The following is a 23,031-nucleotide window of genomic DNA, read 5'->3' on the forward strand; positions in this document are numbered from 1 at the left end:
TTAAATATGTTCCATTTAAACATGCTTTAGGAATTGGATCAGGCAGACCCAATGCCATTTTAACGTACTTCCTGCATGGCTGTGAAAATGGTGTCTTCTTCTGTGGCTCCTGGTACTCTATTCACAGGTCACCCTCAGGCAAGGGTGAGATTCAAAAAAAAATTAGCAAATGGTTCTTTGCCTGGTTGCTAGGTAGGAGTGGCCGTGGTGGGTGTGGCCTACTCAGCCTCCTGCACCATAGCAGGGGTGGGTGGGTGCGTTTTCATCCTTCCCAGGCTCCAGAGGCTTTCCTCGAGCCTCAGGGAGAGACTCTGGAGGCTGGACTTCCAGAACTTCCAGGTGATCTGTTTTTCACCCTCCCAGACCCTCCATGCGGGCCCTACATTTACCTGGCATTCAAATCAGGCCTTGTGGAGATTTCTGGGAGGGGAAAGGTGGGTGGGGTCAACCAGTCTTTGCAACTACCGGTTCAGCAAATCAGATGTAAAACTAGTTTCTGGTTTGCCCAAACCAATCCAAACTGGCTTAATTCCACCCCTGCACTCAGGGTCCCTCTGTACTCTGTGGACTTCCTCCTGTGCCCCCTCCCCAGAACACATGTGGGCAATCTCATGAGTTTTCTTTTTCTAAAGAAACTACCGCATTTTTCGAAGTATAGAACGGACCTTTTTCCCTCAAAAAAGAGGCTGAAAATCTGGGTGCGCCTTATACACTGAATACAGCATTTCTTGCCGCCCAAAACTCCGCCCCTTCACCAAAATGGCCGTGCATACTCTTATGGAGGCTTTCAGAGAGCTCCTGGGGGCTGAAGAGGGGAGAAATGAGGGGGGAAAGGTCCATTTCCCCCCCCCCCCAGCAGCATTCAACAGCACTCTATAAGCTTCCTGAAGGCTATACATGCCCTTTTTTTGACAAAAAATGGGCCTGTTTTCACAAAAAACAGGCCATTTTTTGCTCGTTTTTGACCCCCCCCCAAGAGCACTCTACAACCCTCCTAAGGGCTATTCATGCTCTTTTTGTGGGGCGGGGGAAACGGGCCCATTTTTGCGAAAAATGGGCCATTTTGGGGAGGTTTGCAGAGTGCAAACCTTTTTTTAAAATTTTCCTCTTCAAAACCTTGCTGCGTCTTATACTCTGGTGCGTCTTTTACTTTCAAAAATATGGTTCAGTAGCTCAGGTATTTTATCCAGCTGTCAGTCTCTGTCTCTGCATTATCCCCACTGTTCATAGACATGTGATAGTCTGCCATGTTTCCACCCTGAGGTCCCTGTTCATCTTTATCTAAAAAAAAAAAAACATTTTGAGGTTTGTGTGTGTGTGTGTTTATTCGTAGGTGTAGGTATGCTGGTCTTGTTATATTTGGGTCTTTTCCCGTGTAAGTTACATACATACATACATACATACATACATACATACATACACACACACACACACACACACACACAATACATACATACATACACTTTATCACGAGGGGTCGGACACAGCTTCCCAAATAACAACAATTTATCTCAATATACAGCGTGCACACATACGCACACACACACATACACACCTCTTTCTGCCTTAAGAGTGCTGGTTGAATAAAAACTTTGTTTAAAAGGAAGAACACACATCATGGTGCTACATGCTGCCTACCTTATAAAAAGGGCACCTATTACATAGAGCTGGAACTGAGATCAAAGCAGTTTAAGGTTCAGAGCCTATAATAATATTGCTCATAATTACTGGTTGAGAAATAATGATTGTGCAAGCAGCTGTCTACCTTCTACACTTGATCAAGATGCAATTGGGTAGCATATTTGATCTGTACTTCTGATTCAAGTTAGGAATAAATTCATGAACGCGTCGAAGTGCTGAGTGAGACAAACAGTGCCATCTATTGGTCTAATGCAGAACATTCAAATATGCAGGAAGAGCCAAGAAAAATATGATTTACTTCCAAGGTATCAAACCAAGAGACGACTTCTGGGGCACATGTAACAACTACAACTATAACTACAATTATACAACTACACACACACACACACACACACACACTTAAGGAAGGAATTTTCTGAAACTTCCTCATTGTATATGTACATAGATACAAAAAATTTTCATCTTCACGTCAACTTCCACGTTGCTGCTATGAACACATTCTTAGAAACTGTGTCCATGGTTGATTTCCATCAGAAGAAATCCAACTGCTCCTGTTTTTCCCACCACATCCTCCACACCTTCTGAGATAGGTTACGCTGAGGAACAGTGACTAACCCAAAATTGTTAATGAGCTTCTGCGCGTGAGAAATTTTTACTCTTTCTTCTCTATCATCTTATCCACTAAACCATATGAGCTCCGACAAAGGGAAATATATAACTTTCAATGTCAGCCATGACCATTCACACCACAACTGTTGCAACTTTCAATAACAGCACAACCGAGATAGTGTCTTATCAAGTCTAATTGTGGGAAGAAATGTCCATCTGGGTTCAATTCCAAGTGGGGATAAAGACACTGGAAACATGGAGACTGTTTGGAAAGATGGTTTAATGGTGGACAGGACCACATGGATTTGAAGTCCTGGGCAATTGAGCCCATGGGTGTGTGTGGGTGTGTAAGAGAGAGAGGGGGGGAGGGAGGGGGGAGGGGGAGAGGGAGAGAGAGAGAGAGAGGGAGGGAGGGAGAGAGATTGATTTATACCCTCTCTTGGGCTTTGAATCTTGGTTGAATCTTGCTGGGTGATGAAAATGAAGGGGCTTTGGGCAAGTCCTATTATGGCTTAATGGCATTGTCTGGTTTGGATCTTGAGTGAGGGGTAATCCTATCACTCTGGAGCTGAAGGTCTTTTGTCTTGTAGATAAGCCAGCATCAAAATATCTGCTGAGGCTGCGTTTCTGTGTCCCTTAAGATTTCTATTTCTCTTTTAGGGGAAATACTCTGCCTTTTTCATATTTCCTAGAATATTTCATTTTTCTAGGAGAAGGGTTGGTGCTAACTTTCTACAATACAACGTTCTTCATGTCTCTGTGGGACGCATTGGAATAGCCATGTCCTCCATCCAACCCACAAAGTGAAGAGAAACTTGTCCCAAAGGTTCATTTTTTCCAAAAGACCTCTGGACTTTTATTGGCTTAGAATCGAACATAGAAGAACTGAATAAGCATCTTGGATGTGAGAAGTGAAACCTTTTCAGAGGAACAAAGCCCAAGAAAGTCCAGTTGCCATTTGAAAAAAAAAACACAACCACAACCTGGATGATTGAGAATCTCCATAGACAAGGAAAGAGGAAGGTTTTACTGATTTTCTTGCACTCGGTTATTAATCTGAAGAAGAAATAGAGGTAGTCCTCGACTTACGACCACAACTGAGGCCGAAGTTTCGGTTGCTCAGTGAGTTTTGCCCCATTTTACTGCCTTTTTTGCCACAGTTGTTAAGTGAATCACTGCACTTGTTAAGTTAGCAACTTGGTTGTTAAGTGAATCTGGCTTCCCCATTTACTTTGCTTGTCAGAAGGTCGCAGAAGGGGATCGCATGACACTCTCCCCCCCCCCCCGGGACAATGCAACTGGTCATAAACAGTTGCCAAACGTCTGAATTTTGATCAAGTAAAGGTTGTAAATGCAAAAAAAAAAAATGGTCCTAAGTAACTTTTTTCAGTAGTGTTGTAACTTCGAGCAGTCCCTGGACAAGTTGTCATAAGCCAAGCAGGGATGGGCTGCTGGGGGTTTGCAGGGGTTCGGGAGAACCTCTAGCTTTGATTCTGTGCAGTTTGGAGAACCTCCAAATCCCACTCCTCGCTGGCCCTGCTCACCCCACCCCTGCCCTCCCAGGAATCCCTAGGCAACCCTTTTTGGATGCAGGTAAGTGCAGGGCACACCAGGAGGCTTGGGGAGGGCAAAAAATGGGCCTATTACAAGTTTGGGCCTCCAGATGGCCTCCGGAGCCTGGGAAAGCCATTTTCGCCTTTCTGGAAGCTCGAGGAAAGCCTTGGGAGGGCAACCTTCAACCCTACCATAGTGCAGGCAGCTGATTAGGCCATGGCCACACCAGGGGTGGGTTTCTCGCCCCGTTCCAACCGGTTCGGTTGGAACGAGGCCGGCGGTGTCCTCGCGCATGCGCACGCTGCGCGCATGCACGCACGCACCACGTGCATGCGTACTAGCGTCTGTGCGATGCTCCAGCTGCTCCTGGAGGATTGCGCAGGCGCTGTATGCGTCCTGCGCATGCGTGGAAGCGCAGAATTCGGCAAAACGGGGTAAGGAGTGGGCGCAGGCGGGCGCGCGGGCGCGGGTGGGGGGCCTTCGCCGTTCCCAGAAGTTACTTACTTCCGGGTTCGGCGACCAACCGGATCGCAGGGACCTCCGCGAACCGGTTGAAACCCACCCCTGGGCCACACCCACCCAGCAACCAGACAGAGAACCCCTTGCTAAAATTTTTGAAGCCTGCCCCTGAAGACCAGGACTATCTGAAGCTGTAGAATCTTCTTTGCCACTTTTTGCTTGTGGCCCTGTGGATAAAAACTGATGAAATATGTACCTTTAATCAACCTATCCATTTTTTTTAGTAAGCCAGGCCCGGTGCATCCATAAAGAGCATCCCATACAGCAGACGGTATCCTCACACACAGTTCTTTTTCAAGCTCACCTCTTTTGTTTAAAAGCTGACCTCAGGTAGAAATTTAACAAGAAGGGGGGGAAAAATAAGTTTGAAACAAAAGTGCTGGGTTAGGGTGTTGTGTGTAGAGAGGAGGTAGAGAACACTTAAAAGACAATTCAGCAAAAACACAGCTGTTCCCTGACAATAAAATCCACACTCCAAATCTTGCATGTCTGCAGCATCGGCTCGTTGGTCCCTGAAAGCAAGTTTCAATGCTTTTGAAAGGACAAATCTATTCTTTATCCAGCAGTGACATTGAGAGTCAGCAGTTTTTAGCCGGACAAATGTATTGGGCTGTACATTAGGGCAAAGAGCTGAGAAAGAACGAGAGAGAATTCTAGTTGTGTTCTTTTTTTCTCCTTTTTTTCGGTTGTTTGTTTACTGAAACCTACGCAGTGTGCTTAGATTATAAATTCCTGTCTTGTTTAATGGATGAGGGACTTATTTTAAGATGTGTGTTCTTGAATAATTGAAATAGAAGGTGAAGCAGAGTATTACGAGAGCAATCCCACTTTACCTAAATAGCTTTCACTTGGCGAAATAATTAAGGTCAACGAAAGTAACATTTCTAACTAGGTTTAAATCAAGGGCATTTTTAAAATTCAGTTGTTGTTTTTTGTTCCTCTTGGGGAAAAAAGTATAGACGTAAATTATTTATTTCTGCTTCCTTAATAAATAATTAAAAATTATTCATTTTTAAAACCTCAGCATTGCACACCCATATCCTCAGTGGTGGGATTCAGCCGGTTTGCACCTATTTGGGAGAACCAGTGGTTAACTTTCTTAGCAGTTCAGAGAACCGATTGTTGGAAGAAATTTCATTTTGGTTTTTTCCACTTTACAGGGCTAATCCTGTAAGGAAGGCAGGAAGGAAACATTCTGGTTTTTTTCTAGCCTCATCTTTATTGCCCTACTTACAGAAACTGCCTCTTCGGTTAACCCTTACTACATTATAACAGCTAAGGTGAAGCGTCCATCAATGTGAGAGATGTTGAGTTGGCCACGCCCACCCAGTCACATGAACACTGAGCCACACCTACTCAGCCAGTCATTAGGGCAGAGAACCGGTTGTTAAATTATTTGAATCCCACCACTGCATATCCTATATATCAGAGTGGAATCTTGCAGCCCTCTGGATCTTCTTGGGTGTTTAGTGGGATATGATGAATTGTCCTGAAACATTAAAATCACAACTGGAATTGTTTAGAAAACAATTGAGCACTAGCTACTTGTTTGCCTCCTCCGTGTCATGCTTTATCTGTGTATTGGATGGAGTTTGTCCACTTCACTAAGCCATGTACCATGATCAAAAGTGATCTGGAGGATGACAAGTTATAGAAAGATGTTCTAATAACAATCAATATAACTTGTTAGAAATGTTATGGCAAATGCTAAAGTTCAGAATTTGCAACCTCATGTAATAACTTTGTTTTCCCCCACAGAAATACCTAACAGACCATGAATTTAACAATGCAAAAACAGACGATTTCTGGAAAGCAATGGAAGAGGTATGTTCTCTTTCTTTCCAATAAGTTCATACTTTTCACTAATACCAACTGAGCTTGCATCAGAGAAGAAATAATAATTTAGCATTAATCATGCTTTTCATGTTGTTGTGATGACACAATTAGGAAAAGACAAGGAGAGCACCAATGAATTAAAGAACTATGAATTAATGGTATGCTAATAGAAATTTGAGGCTAATAGCAATTTGCAGCTTTTTGTGTGTGTACTTATCTTCCAACTGCCAAAATTTGCTGGCTAGATTTGTAAAGTAAACAAACTGAAGTAGCCAAGCAAGACTCAAAGAAAAAGTACCAAAGATTGAGCCTCAATTATGTTGTACCCATTAGGCTGGGGTACTAACCAAATACAAAGTTTGATTGGCAGACCAAATGATTATGTTAAAAGTGCTCTGAGAAACCAATCAAAAGAAAAAAAAATGTGCATTAGCACAAGATGTGCCACCAAAACTCCAGCTACAATTTAATATCTGTCGCAAATAAATGAATTGCTCAAACACCTCCTGGACAATTGATACCATCTCTACTTATGATGCTGAACACTCTCCCAGCATGATCATCTATTGTTGTTTTTAGGTAAGTGGAAAACCTGTCAAAGAAGTGATGGACACATGGACCAGGCAGATGGGTTATCCTGTGCTGAAAGTCAATAATTCAAAGTCAACAGTTACACAGCAACGTTTTCTATTGGATCCCAAAGCAGATCCTTCCAAGCCATCTTCTCCATTTAGGTATCTTCTGTTTAACAGTTTGATATGATATTGCTAGACTGGGGAAGTTTGTTTTCTCAATAGTCTTTACCAAGTTCTTCTCACATAGATAATTGATATTGTAATAAAATAGTTTAGTTGACTTTTATTTTAGAACTGGAGAACCTATCAACTTTCTGATGTAGTTGTGGTATAATTTCCATTTTTATGCCAACTGGTAACTGGAATTAATGGAATTTGGAGCCCAGCATTTTCAGAACAAATTGCCAATCTTTGCCTTAGTTAATTGCAGTAACACTATTTTTCTCCCAAATCAACCATGATTCTACAAATCAGTGAAATTGAACCGTGGTGGCGCAGTGGTTAAATGCAGTACTGCAGCCTACTTCTGCTGACTGACTGCTGACTGCAGTTTGGCAGTTCGAATCTCACCAGGCTCAAGGTTGACTCAGCCTTCCATCCTTCCAAGGTCGGTAAAATGAGGACCCAGACTGTTGGGGGCAATATTCTGAGTCTGCAAACCGCTTAGAGAGGGCTGTAAAGCACTGTACCAAAGGTACTTTGTCAAGAGGCAACTGGACTTTCTGGTTTTTCTTGGAAGATGTTTCGCTTCCCATCCAAGAAGCTTTTTCAGCTCTGAAACAGCTCTGGAACAGAGCTGAAGAAAATTCTTGGATGAGAAACAAAATGTATTCAAAGAATAACCAGAAAGTCCAGTTGCCTCTTGAAAAAGCAACTATGGGACAACCATGACCTGGACGTGTGAGAATCTCCATAGCCATGATGAAGCGGTATATAAGTCTAAGTGCTATTGCTATTGATCAATTCATTTCAATAGCTTGATTAGTCATTGCTTTGCTGGAGATTCATTGATTCCTCACTGACAGAGTATCTGTTTGCATTCAAAAGGTCTCTGAAGGAAAGCAGCGGCCCAGTAAGTTTGAGTAAAACTAAATTTGATGGGCAGACAGGTTAGCATGGTAAAGGCAGCCTACATTGTTGGAACTGTTGCTAATTCCTATAGCTGAGCTACAGGTAGTTCTCAACTTACAATCACAATTGACCCAAACTTTATGATACTAAGCAAGATAGTTGTTAAGTGACTTTTGCCCCATTTATGACTTTTCTGGCCACAGATGTTAAGTGAATCACTACAGTTGTTAAGTCAGTAGCACGATTGTAAAGTGAAACTGGCTTCCTCATTTTGCTTTAGTTGGCAGAAGGTTACAAAAGGTGATCACATGACTCCAGGATATTACAATTGTCATAAATACGAATCAATTGCCAAGTGTCCAAATTTTGATCATGTGACCATGGGAATTCAGCAATGGTCGTGTGAAAAAATGGGTATATTGAAGCAAATATTCTAACCAGCAAAACCACAGATGTTTTAATAATATCTTTCAAAAATGGTGGCATTCATTCACTATAAAAATTCTTTTAAAAATATGTCTCCTTTCTGAATTTTCAGTTACAAGTGGAATATTCCGGTGAAGTGGGAAGAGGGGAAAACATCAAATATAGCATTCTACAATAAATCAGCATCAGCAGGTAATCAAACCTAATGGATAGTAACCATCCACAAAGTAAAGATTTTCTTGAATCACATCCATGGAGGGCTAATACCAAAGTGGTTTGAAAATTGCTTTCCTCCACTGAACTGTTTTCTCAAGTTCCAGTCTCTCCTATAGGGTGGAATTCTTTGATGATGTCCCATTTAAGTAGATCCAGGCCAAATCCAACTTGGCTTCCAAGCCTAGAAAAATCAGAGTAAGTGGCACTAACGTGATAGGAGTTTCTTTTGAAAGCACAAGGTTGGCCAAGAGAATTCACCACTTTGAATTCCAAAGAAGAATGATTCTTCTTTTCACAGTTCCTTCTCAGGTGGTAGCAATGCCCCAACTCTAGAGCCTTTCAAATCTTTGATTGAAAGTTTTTGAGATATTACTGATAGCTGTCTGTGCAGGCAGATACCCTATCCATCTCTCTATGAATTGCTTTGCAGTACATAGGATAACCAGTTAAGGTGACTCCAAATCACTCCAAAACTCAAAACAGCAGGGACTCACCTTAGGTATAATGAAGGACTATAGAAGGTAGTCATACCATAATCATTGTCTATGCTGGCCTGTAGCCTCAGTTGGCTATTCATTATTCTTGGTAGAGCTAACAATTTCTTACATTTCTTAATAATGTCATGTGCCTTATATAGGGCAGAATAAAGTAGAGTAGAGTAGAGTAGAATAGAATAGAATAGAATAGAATTCTTTATTGGCCAAGTGTGATTGGACACACAGGGAATTTGTCTTTGGTGCATATGCTCTCAGGGTACATAAAGAAAAATAAAATAAATACATTCATCAAGAATCATAAGATACAACCCTTAGTGATAGTCATACGTTACTAATAAGCAATAAAATTATACTAGGACACAAATAAAACAATATAAATTTTAACGATACAAGCAACATGGTTATAGTCATAAGTGGTAAGAGATAGGTACTAGGAAGGAAGAGAAGAATAATAGTAATACAGTCTTAGTACATAGTTTGACAGAGTTGTGGGAATTAGTTGTTTAGCAGAGTGATGGCATTCGGGGGGAAACTGTCCTTGTGTCTAGTTGTTCTGGTGTGCAGTGCCCTATAGCGTTGTTTTGAGGGTAGAAGTTGAAACAATTTATGTCCAGGATGTGAGTTATTTTCACAGCCCTCTTTTTGACTCATGCAGTATTATACAGGTCTTCAATGGAAGGCAGGTTGGTAGAAATTGTTTTTTCTGCAGTTCTAATTATCCGTTGAAGTCTGCATTATGTATGTAGTAGTTTGAAAATTTCAGTGAATACAGAACAGCACAACTCTCCTGAATATGGAATACAGAATTTAGCAGCCATGCTAGTCTCCAAATAGTGCTAGAAATACTACACAGATTAATCATTTATTTATGGAAGGATTACAGAGCTCTGTTTATAATCCTTAAGATCCTATATGGCTTGGATCTAGGCTACTGGGTTGCTTGTTGTTAATGATTATTCTTTATGCAACAAGATTATATGAGAAAAGTCACTGTATAATGGTGTTTGGCCTGATAAGATAAAGGGCTGAAATCCTCTGGGTTTACACAATAAATTTCTTACTTCGGGGAGTCACCATGGTGACTATTGATCTTCCATGAAGCATCTTGCTTGTCCCCTTCCCCTAATTATGGTCTGTGATACAAATAGGCCCTACACTGAGTTTAGAGTTTAGAGTTTTATTTCATTTGTATGCCGCCCTTTTCCCCAAGGGGACTCGCGGCGGCTCACAACTCAAGCAAGGGAAGGGGGATACAGACAGTTTAACAACAACACAAAACAATACATAGTTAAAAGCGCAACAATCATACCATTCGAGATAGGGGCAACGATTCTTTAGCCCCAGGCCTGTCGGAACAGTCAGGTTTTAAGGGCTATGCGGAAGGCCTGGAGGGTGGTGAGGGTTCGAATCTCCACGGGGAGTTCGTTCCAGAGGGTCGGAGCAGCCACAGAGAAGGCTCTCCTCCTGGTAGTCGCCAGTCGACACTGGCCGGCGGATGGAATTCGGAGGAGGCCTAGTCTGTGGGATCTAATTGGTCTAGTGGAGGTAATTGGCACTGCCTGTCCTTACAGAAGTAATCAATGCAGTTTTTATTAAAAAATAAAATGATAAAACACAAAACGCATTTATAATTCAAATATTAATGCCATGTTGTCTCTTAAAAAGGGAAAGGGAGGGATGGCTTGGTAAAACAGATACTTCCAAAATGCTTAAATGCCAGGGAAGGTGAAGGAGGGGTTACAAAACATGATGCATGTTCCAGTGACACCACAAGATGGCGCTGATCTGTTACAAACGGCTAGTCTAGTACTCAGATCAATCTTGCACTGTTCCAAATTTAACATGGGAAAATAAAGTCATGTTCATCAACTTTCTTCAAAATATATAGCTGGAAAACGTATGTACTAATCCACATTTGGACAGATTTCCTGTGTAAAAATTTTACCTATTTCTGCAGAAACAAACTGAATTTTGATGCCAAGTCCTTCCCTTCCTTTCCCTTTCCCTTTCCCTTTCCTTGCTTTTCGTTTCATCTGTCTGCTGTCTGTCTTGAAATTATATGCATGCCCTACTCACAAGCGCCTCCTGGTGACTACAACAATTATCAGTCAGTCAATCAACCAGAATAGAGTGAAAGGGACCTTGGAGGTCTTCTAGTCCAACCCCTGCTCAAGCAGAAGACTCAATACGATTTCAGACAAATAGCTACCTGGTCTCTTCTTAAAACCTCCAGTGATGAATCACCCACAATTTCTGAAAGCCAGCTGTTCCACTGATTAATTCTCCTTGCTGCTTCTCCTTAATTCTAGGTTGCTTCTCTCCTTGATTAGTTTCCATCCATTGTTACTTGTCCTGCCCTCTGGTGCTTTGGAAAATAAGTTGACCACCCCTCTCTTCTTTACAGCAGACCCTCAAATATTGCAATACTGCTTTCGTGACCAGCCTAGCCCTTCTTTTCTCTAGACTGGCCATACCCAATTCCTGCAACTGCTCTCTGCTATTTTTCCCTGTTCAGATGAAGCAGCTTCTTTTTCTCTCTTTATTCTCTCTTTGGATTCAAAATCCTCCTAAAATATAGCAGAGGGAGAGAAATTGGGGCACATAAGTGACAGAAAAAAATACCTCCCCCAATGCTGATTCTGCTTAACATGAAAAATGTGTATTCCCAGTCTGGCAAGCTAGGAATGCAGGCTGGCATAACAACATGCTTATAGTATTCATTTATCTCTTTATAGCTGCTTCAAAAACCTTACTCCAAAAAGACACTTAGAAAAAAACGATTGCTTTTACTGTTTGATTTTATCTGTGGTTCTGACTTTGTTTTTGCTGAGAATGGGGGGAAAGGGCACAACTGTTTTCACGTCTACATGGTCATAGAGTGGAAAAACAACAACGATTACCCCCACCCTAAATTGGGTAGCTCAACTCCATGACCCGTCAAAACCGAGGTCCACAAAAGCGCGATCGGCGAAAGCACGCATTTGACGTCATCACAGCGCGACGAAAAAAATAAAAAATTGAAATAAAAATAAAATTAAAGCAAGCCAATTCACATAAAGGTAAGGGTTAGGTTTAGGGTTAGGGTTAGGGTTAGGTTAAGGGTTAGGGTTAGGTTTAGAGCATTAGGGTTACGTTTAGCGTTATGTTAAAGGTTAGCGTTAGGTTTAGCGTTAGGTTAAGGGTTAGGTTTAGGGTTAGATTTAGGCTTAGGTTAAGGGTTGGGTTAGGGTTAGGGTTAGGTTTGGGGGGGTTAGGGTAAGGATTTCGCTTTATTTTTACATTTTTCGATCACAGCGCGATGTTTTCGTCGCGCTGTGATGACGTCAAATGCGCGCTTTCGTCGACCGCGATTTTGTCCTCCGCGGTTTTGTGCTGGAACCGCTCAACTCTATCCACTCAAATGCCTTTCTGATGCAACAAAAGAGGGAGAATCTTTCCTTGCATTCTATGCAATAGGAAAAGTACAGGTCAATGCTTTTCATAGACTAGGAAGGTGGTTGTACCTGTTTCTCCATCACTGAGTTGCTGGGTTCAGGGGTGGAATTCCCTTCCCTTCCCCTGATAGAATATAGTCCACCCTGTCCGTGTGTGAATGTGCTCAAAGCATAATATGATTTTTAGTCCAACTTGGTCTCTGCAGGAGGTGTTGCAAAATAATCTCTGATTTCTGCCTACGAAGATGGCAAATCTGAAACTCAGAAATTACTGATGTACGAGCAGATTGATTTGTAGATGAATTACAGACTTTCTGACTTAAAATGAACTCATTCTGGTCGTTATTCTTTATTAGAATAAACCACATCAGCCACACCATGTTCAAATTTATTTAAACTATGGTAATCATAAAAATTTAGCCCTTTTCTTTCCAGCCGTATTTTAGGCTAATTTAACATGCTATTCAATGCCTAAACAGTGATGGCTCAATTTGTACAACATGCAAAAAACACGGGCTGAATTCTTATAAAGAACAATAGCTATCCAAGACTTCTTTAGTGTAGACTAGTAGATTATATGAACCCAGTCTAAAGAAAGCACTTCCTTAGCATTGTTTGAATGCTGTACACCAGGGGTGTCAAATTCAAAGACTGAGGGCCAGATCCGGTGCGTGGGGTACTTAGATCTGGCCCAAGGGGGCACCCTGGAAATAGCGAAGGACCTCTACAGTGCCTCTGCCAGCAAAAACAGAGCTCAGTGGGGCTGCACACAGCCTCCTCAGGCTTCATTTTTGCTGGCAGAGGGCTAACCAAACAGACTAAAATCAAAACTAAACAAACAGAAAAATATTTCCCCTTTTGCATTCAACATGCAAAAAGGGACAGGAAAGGAGAAAGGGAAAGGGGAAAGACAAAGAAAAAGAAGGAAAGATGAGAAGAGAGCAGGGAAGGAAAAAGAAGGAAAGAGGGGAAGGAAGAAGAAAGGATAATAAAGATGAAAGGAAAACAAAGGATTTTGAGGAGGGAGGAAGAAAGGAAGGAAGGAAGGGAGGAGATTATAATGAGGGAGGGAGGGCCTGGGTGTGCTTCCTTGGCACTTGGGCCACCCTAGGTGCCCCTGACACGAGTAACATTGATCTGGCTATGCCCCACGCTGGCCCGTCTCCTCCCCAGTCAATCAGAACCCTGATGCGGCCCTCAATACTCTACATAGTACAGATAGAGTAGGGTTGGAGGCAACTGCATTGCAGTTCTGCTAAAAAAATGTTAGAGGACAAACAATATCCAGATGTGGTTGCTAATTCTGAGGAAACTCCCATAAATCTCCACTATTGATTTGATCAGCTGCCCACATCCAGAGACTCAAAATAGATGAGATGTGAAATGAATGTTGTAGAGGCTGAATAAGTAGGTGCTTGTAAATTATTAGATATATTGCAAGAGGATTTTAGCTTTTTCACTTTTGCTGAGATCCTGGTGAGAATTGTCTAAGGGTAGAAGATTTTTCTCTCTCCTCTTGTTTCCCGCTATTGGAAAGGAAATGGTGAAGTCAGCAAAAATGTTAAATTCCTCCCCATAATAATTCTCTCTGGGTATCTCCCTGTCTGCATTTTTAAAAAGTAGTCCTTTTAAATAAAGTCAGTGTTGTATCAGTTTTGGCTTTTCCTAATGTTTGTCTTTTGTAACTGCAACATATTTGTAACTTTATTCCCTACTTTTTTTGTTGTTGATACCACCACAGGAATTACTATTCCACGACCCAGTAATCCTCCTCCCGATTCTTTCTTGAAAGTAAACAAGGATCATGTTGGTTTTTATCGTGTAAATTATGAACCCCACGTCTGGCGTGATGTAGCTGATATTATGAGAAAGGACCATCAGGTCAGTCTGCTCAAATTAAACGCTGGTTCAGTTTTGGAGATGATTATTCACTGCATTTTAATTTTACCCATCTGATGTCAATTGCTTCTCTCTTTTTTTTTCCTTTTTAGAAGTTTAGTCTAGCTGATCGCGCCGGTTTTATAGACGATGCCTTTGCATTGGCCAGGTAGGTCTCGTAATTAAAGTAAGTAAATGAATGAAATACAATTTGTTTGATGCTATATTACAAGTTAGCTGTTTAACATAATATTACCTCAAGAAACATATGTGAATGGACACCTGCAAATATATTACAATTCATTTTCTTGTTGCTAAGGTTGCAATCCTTTACTTTGCAATAATATCCAGGGAACATAGAGGAACTTACTGCAGAGTAATTACAAATGTCCTTTCATTCCTTGAGGTTTATTCTCTTACTGTCATACTTAGTTCCCAAGAAACTCTTTTTTTGGGGGGGGAGAAAACAGAAGCCATCATTCATCGTTGGATTTTGCAATATAGATATTCCATTAGTTCTAGAATCAGTGAATCTGGAAAGTCTGTACTGTATTTTTTGGAATATAAGACACACCTTTTTTCCTCAAAAAGGAGGCTGAAAATCTGCGTTTTATACACTGAATACAGCATTTTTTTGCCTCCTGAAATCCCGCCCCCTTCACCAAAATAGCCGGGCTGGGGAGGGCAGAAATGAGTGAAAAATGGACGATTTTTTTGTTAAATTTGCTCCCCCCCAGCCCCCAGGAGCACTCTACAAGCCTCCTAAAGGCTATTCATGCAATTTTTTTGACAAAAAGGGGGCAGTTTTCATGAAAAATGGGCCGTTTTTTGCTCGTTTTGGGGGGGGGGCACCCCCCAGGATCACTCTACAAGCTTCCTAAAGGCTATTCATGCCTCTTTTTGAAAATAATGGGCCTGTTTTTCCGAAAAACAGGCCGTTTTTGGGAGGTCTGCAGGGTGCAAAAACTTTTTTAAAAAAATTTGCCTCTTCAAAACCTTGGTGCGTCTTATACTACGGTGCGTCTTATATTCCATAAAATATGGCACTTACTGAATTTGCAATTTGGAATGCTGTTAGTCAGATCTTTAAAGTTTTATGAGGCTGCTCTCCGTACAAACATACTAAAATGTATAGTACATACTGCAAGCTACATGTGATTTTATTCTTATTGCAGTTCCCTTAATCTGTTTTATATAAACTGACGATTAGATCATCAAACACTATGTGCTCATTTATGGATAGAATAACTCCTAACAGATAACAGCAATAATAACTAAATAACTAATTAATAAATAAGTGATAGTCCATTGGATTTAATTCCTAATAGGTTTCTTCATTTTCCTTGCTTTTTATTTCCCCATTAGAGCTGGCCTTCTGAAGTATGCTGATGCATTGAACCTTACAAAGTATCTGCTTGACGAGAAAGAATATATACCATGGCAAAGGGCTGTAGTAGCGGTATCCTATATTGGACACATGATTGAAGATGATACGATACTCTATCCCAAATTTCAGGTAAAGTTCCCTGTGAAATTGAATATACCATGAAAACAACAATAAAAATCTCTAGTCCTCACATTAATTTTCCTTCTGCAATAATGCTGAAGAACTGACTTCATGAATCTGTAGTCATTTTTTTTAAAAAAAAAAAAGAGTCCTACTGCATTTCTGAAATGTATTTGTTGTTAGTTCCGAAGTCATGTTTGACCCATCGTGACCCTATGGACAACGTTCCTCCAGGCCTTCCTGTCCTCTACCATCCTCTGGAGTCCATTTAAGCTTACACCTACTGCTTCGGTGATTCCATCCAGCCACCTGATTCTCTGTCGTCCCGTTCTTCTTTTGCCCTCAGTCTTTCCCAGCATTAGGCTCTTCTCTAGTGAGTCCTTCCTTCTCATTAGGTGGCCAAAGTATTTGAGTTTCATCTTCAAGTTCTGGCCTTCTAAAGAGCAGTCAGGGTTGATCTCCTCTAGGACTGACCAGTTTGATTGCCTTGCAGTCCAAGGGACTCACAGGAGTCTCCGCCAGCACCATAGTTCAAAGGCCTCAATTCTTTGGTACTCAGCCTTTCTTATGGTTAAATATTACAATTTAATCTTATGATTTTTATAATTCATAATTTAATGTATCATTATAATTATATATTATAATTTATTATATTACATATATTTTAATTTAATCTTATGGTCAAATATTATATGACAAGTTAAATAAAGTGTCATGCTATGGAAGGTTCCTGTTCAGAAGGTCTACCTGTCCCAAATTTTTCAAATTTTAGAAGTGTTTGTGGTACTTATACCAATCGAGACAGTCCTACTAAACCCACCAGGTTTTCTCTCTTATGGATGATTGTATAATTGTGAAGTGTGAATACTTGGAATGCGAAAGGCAAGGAAGTAAGATTAGCTTTATGTTGTCTCCCCACCACCATCACTTCCATACGTCCCACAAAAAAAAGTTATATTACCCCACATCAAAATCACAAAACAGCATGTAAGCTTCTGAATTCTGAAGACTTTTGGAGAGCTCTTCATCAGCAGGAAGACGAAAGAGAATTTGCTTCTGTTTTAAACTATGTGCCTGCATGTAGATTTAATCTGGGGCAGAGCAGGACTAGGTGGCCAAAGAATAAATTGGTTTATATGAAATAATTTCAAATTTGCATTTACAAATTTACAAAGGCACTCCGAAATGGGTGATATTAATGATCGTGATAGAAATAGAGAAAGAAGAGGATGTGGAGACTCTAGAAAGTGCAGAGAAGAGCAACAAAGATGATTAGGGGACTGGAAACTAAAACATATGAAGAACGGTTGCAGGAACTGGGTATGTCTAGTTTAGTGAAAAGAAGGACTAGGGGAGACATGATAGCAGTGTTTCAATATCTCAGGGGTTGCCACAAAGAAGAGGGAGTCAAACTATTCTCCAGGGGACCTGAGGTTAGAACAAGAAGCAATGGGTGGAAACTAATCAATGAGAGAAGCAAATTAGAACTGAGGAGAAATTTCCTGACAGTTAGAACAATTAATCAGTGGAACAGCTTGCCTCCAGAAGTTGTGAATGCCCCAACATTGGAAGTCTTTAAGAAGATGTTGGATAGCCATTTGTCTGAAATGGCATATGGTTTCCTGCCTAGGAACTAGAAGTTGGACTAGAAGACCTCCAAGTTCCCTTCCAACTCTGCTATTGTATTGTATTTCCCATTAAAAAAATAAATTCATGGCCTTGATATTTGAAAGCATAAATAGAAAGAAGATGGACAATTGAACTAGGAATATTTTACAGGAGAGAGGGAAGGAGGGAGGGAGGGGAGGAAGAAAGGAAGGAAGGAATGGGGAGGGAGAGAGGGAGGGTGGGAGGGAGGGAAAGAAGGAAGGAAGGATATTTTATTGAAAATATAAAAACCTAAGCTAATTTGTGGAAAATATAAAAATTTGTATGCTATTCTGTAATTTTAGACTTAAGAATGAGATAATTACTTAAGTTTGGGGAATTCTAGAACTTTGTCTTTTCTGTGATACAATGAAAAAGGTCATTCACACATATAAACAACCAGTTGTTAGAGAGATTTAATATCAGCTCCTCTCAAGGAAACAGAGATCTTGTACTATTTCATTGGAACAATGTTGTTTACCCAAGAGAATGCAGACGTTTGGGACAATAGTAGTGCAATTGAAACGTATCCAGTGGGAAAGCTATCTGACTAGACACAATGACAGCAGGATAAGCAGTAACCTGTTTTGCTTCCTGACGCCTGATCTCTTCTAGTGACTTTGCAGTCAGTGTCAAAAGTCCACTTAATGCAAAGTCTCTTGTTTTATGGCCTCAGATTAGCCCTAAAAAAGACCATGTTTTAACTATATCCATTCCCATCTATTCAAAAGGAAGTTCGTTTTTATGAACTGCCATTGGGGTAAGAGAAACTCATCCATATCAATCATAATCAAATTCCTACTGTAATGTTTAATATACTGTAGAGAGTACTAATGTTGATAGTTAGCATAGAAATTGTAATCAACTGTTTTCTCTTGATGTTCTGCTTAATGCTGATGACCTCTAGAGGTTTCCTGAAATTAACACAAATTTATCGCCACGGTGTTGGAAATACAATGCTGCACTAGTGACCTTCTACCATATGTGGTGGGAGTGCACGAAAGCTACGGTTTTTTGGCACCAGATAAAAAAGTATTTGGAAGAGATGCTAAATCAATGGATGGAGTTGAGACCAGAATTATTTCTACTAGGGATCACAAAAGAAAAACATGGCAAAGGTGGACTATATTTAATGCTGCATATTTTAACAGCGGCAAGACTGGTTCTTGTTCTCTCGGAACAAGAAATAATAAATAATATACTGACGTGTGCAGAAATGGACAGGCTGACTCTAGAACTCAAAGACAAGGGTGAGACGGAATATCACGAAATCTGGGACAAATGGTACTGATGGTTAGAAATGAGGGGAAAAGACAGAAAAACACAGACAAGTTAAAAATATTGGTATTAAGAATGTGTAATTGGATATGTATTTGTATGATTAGTAATTAGGGTCAACGGACAGGTAATCTGACTAACTACACACCCCTGTGTAATGGATATAAAATGTAATTGTGGTAATAGCAATAGCAATAGCAATAGCAGTAGACTTATATACCGCTTCATAGGGCTTTCAGCCCTCTCTAAGCGGTTTACAGAGAGTCAGCATATTGCCCCCAACAATCCGGGTCCTCATTTTACCCACCTCGGAAGGATGGAAGGCTGAGTCAACCCTGAGCCGGTGAGATTTGAACCGCTGAACTGCTGATCTAGCAGTAGCCTGCAGTGCTGCATTTAACCACTACAAGATCTAATCACTACATGGAAACATTTAACCAGAAATGTCACACTGTGTCCAATGTTTTTAATGTTTAAGTAATAAAAAAAATTTTTTTTTTAAAAAAAAGGAGGTCTCCTGAGTGTAATTAGACTATTTAAATCTGATTTCTATATAGAGATTCCAACATGAACCCTTATTGCTTCTGTTTTCAGAGTTATTTTGGCAGCCTGGTCAAGCCCATCGCAACTGAACTGAAATGGGAGACTGATGGTGACCATATCAAGAGGTGAAGCATTTGTTTCAACTGCATTATATGCAAACTTGCTTTGGAGCATTGTATGTTGTGTATTATCTTTCAAATGACCCTTAGACGTCCCGCTGATGTTTATCAGCCCTTTATTTGTAGGATCAAAGTTACAGACAAATGAAACCTTGTGCATAATGAGATTTAATCATCCTATTTATGTTAGAGGAAGACCTTGTTAGTTGTTAAACAGAACAACCCTAAACAGCTGTACTAACCAGCCTTTTAATCTGCATATACATGAGACAGAGAGAAAGAATGTGGTGGCGGTGGGGGAAGGTTTGAAGATAGTCTTAAAGCTTAGTGCTCCCAGATAAGGCGCACTATGTTTTTAAAATATGTGGAATTACCTTGTCATATATGGACACTGTTTCTTTCATTGATAAATTTCTTGGGTTTTCTAGTGTTGTTTCTGCATCTTTTCACTGTAAAAAAGAGTGCAGCGCAATTGGTGTAACTATACAATTCTCGTTGACTGATAGTTCTTTCCACCTTCCCTCGCTCTTAATTTCATCATCAACATTGACCCAAGCCTGCCTCCCTAAGCTTTTGATCTACCCTGGGACAATACGATAGGGCATGCAGTAATCTAACATTTCTCTAGAAGGAATATGATGCGATAATCAAATCAATATCCTCCAGTGTCAAAAGTTTCTTTACGTGACAAATGTTTTGTTCATTTTCCAAAGTAGCTGCATGATCAGATGAATCACACAGCAAATATTGGGTTTTTTTCAAGCTTTCCATTCCACAGAATTGGCTTCTATTTCCGTTTCTTTCTCGTCTTGACCTTCATATGACCTGAAGGAGATCTGTAACTGGAATCTGACTTTTTGGTTACTTAAATGGGTGTGCAGCAGTGGTGGGTTGCAAGTGGTACACCCCAGTATGGGCATACCGGAGCCTGCCTAGAGCACTGGGTACTGTTCTGGTATGGTGCACCGGAGGGCCCCCTGCCTGCCAAGCTCCTTACCCGTCCTTTAAGCCTTTGGTGCTTCTGTGCACGTGCATGGTGCGCACAGGCCCTGCCAAGCAGCTGGAGCATTGCGGAGGCTTGCGGAGGCATCACAGGCAGGTACGATGCATGCACGCACTGTGCGCATGTTTGCACGTGCTGCGCCCGTCCATGTGGATGGCGCCAGGCCCGTTCCAGCCAAACCAGTTGGAATGGGATTTGGAACCCACCATTGGTGTGCAACTCTCAATGGGTGTCAAACCTTTATTCAGGTCCTGGAGTGCATACGCTGGTTTATTTACAGGTAGTTCTCGACTTAACAACAGCTCATTCAGTGACTGTTCAAAGTTACAATGGCACTGAAAAAAGTGACTTATGGCCGTGTTTCAAATGTATGATCATTGCAGTACCCCCAGGGCGACGTGATTTACATTTGGATGCTTGACAACTAGTTCATATTTGTGACGCTTATAGTATCCCAGGGTCATGCGATCTCCTTAACAACCATGTTACTAACTTAACAACTATAGTGATTCATTTAACAGATGTGTCAAGAAAAGTCGTAAAATGGGGCAAAGGTCACTTAACAAATTTCTCAGCGGCATAAATTTTGGGCTCAATTGTGGCCGTAAGTCGAGGGCTACCTGTATATTCAATCTAATTGAATATACCTTCCCTTTAAAACTCCTGCAGAAGAAATAATTAGCTTGAATGCATGAAGAAAGCTTCTATAAGTACTGTATAGAATCTAGAGCAGGGTTCAGCATTCTTAAACACTCAAAGAGCCATAAAGCCCCCTGTTCAATTCTGGAGCTGATCAGAAGTCTGGTTCTTCCACCATAAAGTCTCCTCTTAGCACTGTGTCCATTTTTCCCTGCCAACCAGAAGTCCAGTTCCCCCACCATAGAGTCTCCTCCTAGTACTGTGTCGCACCTACCAAGGTGGCGCAGTGGTTAAATGCAGCACTGCAGGCTACTGCTAGATCAGCAGTTCAGCGGTTCAAATCTCACCGGCTCAGGGTTGACTCAGCCTTCCATCCTTCCGAGGTGGGTAAAATGAGGACCCAGATTGTTGGGGGCAATATGCTGACTCTCTGTAAACCGCTTAGAGAGGCCTGAAAGGCCTATGAAGCGGTATATAAGTCTACTGCTATTGCTATTGCTATTGCTATTTTCCCCTGCCGACTAGAAGTCCAATTCCTCTAAGTCTCCTCTTAGAATGCCGTCCTTTTTCCTTTTACCAACTGGTGACAGGGAGACACAGAGAAGGATGAAAGAGCCACATGCAGCTCCAGAGCCGCGGGTTGCTGACCCCTAATCTAGAGGAACAAAGACCATATGGGGTTTCCCCTCCCTCCTACAACAGTTCCTGTTTCAAACTCCACTCTTTCAGACCCCACCCCTCTTTTTCAGAAATGAACTGCCATGTGTCCTTTAGTACTGCCCTTTGAAAGTTGAATGTGTGTAGGTTTAATATGTTTGCATATATGTAGTTTAATACATAAACTACAGCATATTCCAAGCAAATAAAACTTAGTTTTCCTTCGTCCTTTTCTCCAGCCTCCTTCGTACAACTGTTTTGGAATTCGCATGCAATATGAATGACCCACAGGCTTTGGCGAATGCCTCTTCACAGTTTGAGACTTGGATGAATGGAACAAGGTGACTATACATATTTATGTGCAGATGCAGAGGGTGTCCATGAGCAAAGTGGCATGGAAGATAGGCCTCTTTCGCTAACAGTATCATTCTCTCTCATGTTAGGCTAGATGTAAACATCCGCCTCCTGGTGTACCGTTATGGGATGCAGCAGTCAGGTGACGAGGAAGCCTGGAATTATATGTTTCATCAGTACACAACTGCAACATTAGCTCAAGAAAAGGAGAAGCTTCTCTATGGCCTGGCATCAGTGAAAAACATAACCCTGCTGAACAGGTTTCTTTAAATTACCTTTAACTTTCTGTATGAGAGGTATCTGTTTGCTGTTCTTAAACCCTAGTTCCCAAAACCACAAAAAAGGATTGGTGCAGAAAGACAAAGCAGAAACTCTGAGCATTCTTAGTAGGCATAAAAGTTTAGCAGGAAGCAAGTGGTTCTTAAAAAAATCTGTGATTAATCTTCCAATAGATATAATGCTATCTTTCTAACAAGTTTTTCACCAATGTTTTTATACTGGGGACATGAGTTATGGCTTCACATACACAGGGTTGCCTAAAACAATAGTTTGCCTATCCATTTTGTTGTTGTTGTTGTTATTATTATTATTATTATTATTATTATTATTATTAACATTATTATTAACATTATTATTATCATTATTACTGCGTGGTTAATCTTTGGTGAGATTCACAGCCTCTGGGGCTGGTTGGTAGCTCAACAGCTCGAGTCCTAACAAAGGACCTAGGAACTGTTAAAGTAACATCAGAGGATATAAGTGGTTCCTATTATTGTTGTTGTTGTTGTTGTTGTTGTTATTATTATTAAACATCCATCTTGGGTGTGTACATGGTTGGTTCTAGTTATCATTCATATTCATCCAATTCACAGTAACAATATTAGTAATATCTATCACATTTATCAAATTTAAGTAATCCTCACTATATTGTTACCAACAAAAAATGCCTAACTTCTCATCCTTATCTATATCTTCAACTCTATCTTTCTTGTTCAATCTAAACATTTCTCTATTGCGTATGAACAAAA

The 23,031-nt window shown here is 40.8% G+C and overlaps 1 protein-coding gene across 1 annotated transcript in view; it reads left to right on the plus strand.

Moving 5' to 3' along the window:
* Nucleotides 1-23,031, plus strand: part of ENPEP (glutamyl aminopeptidase) — a 61,286-nt gene that overhangs the window by 31,545 nt on the left and 6,710 nt on the right. The window contains exons 9-17 of the mRNA XM_087724214.1: nucleotides 6,082-6,147; nucleotides 6,739-6,893; nucleotides 8,344-8,423; nucleotides 14,120-14,259; nucleotides 14,370-14,425; nucleotides 15,622-15,772; nucleotides 19,283-19,356; nucleotides 21,889-21,990; nucleotides 22,093-22,263. Coding sequence (XP_087580340.1) covers nucleotides 6,082-6,147; nucleotides 6,739-6,893; nucleotides 8,344-8,423; nucleotides 14,120-14,259; nucleotides 14,370-14,425; nucleotides 15,622-15,772; nucleotides 19,283-19,356; nucleotides 21,889-21,990; nucleotides 22,093-22,263 — 995 coding nt within the window. The remainder of the gene's footprint in view (nucleotides 1-6,081; nucleotides 6,148-6,738; nucleotides 6,894-8,343; nucleotides 8,424-14,119; nucleotides 14,260-14,369; nucleotides 14,426-15,621; nucleotides 15,773-19,282; nucleotides 19,357-21,888; nucleotides 21,991-22,092; nucleotides 22,264-23,031) is intronic.

Source organism: Thamnophis sirtalis, unplaced genomic scaffold (genome assembly GCF_051295495.1).
Source record: "Thamnophis sirtalis isolate CommonGarterSnake01/CBP01778 unplaced genomic scaffold, rThaSir2_p1.2 scaffold_10, whole genome shotgun sequence".
Lineage (NCBI taxonomy): Eukaryota > Metazoa > Chordata > Lepidosauria > Squamata > Natricidae > Thamnophis > Thamnophis sirtalis.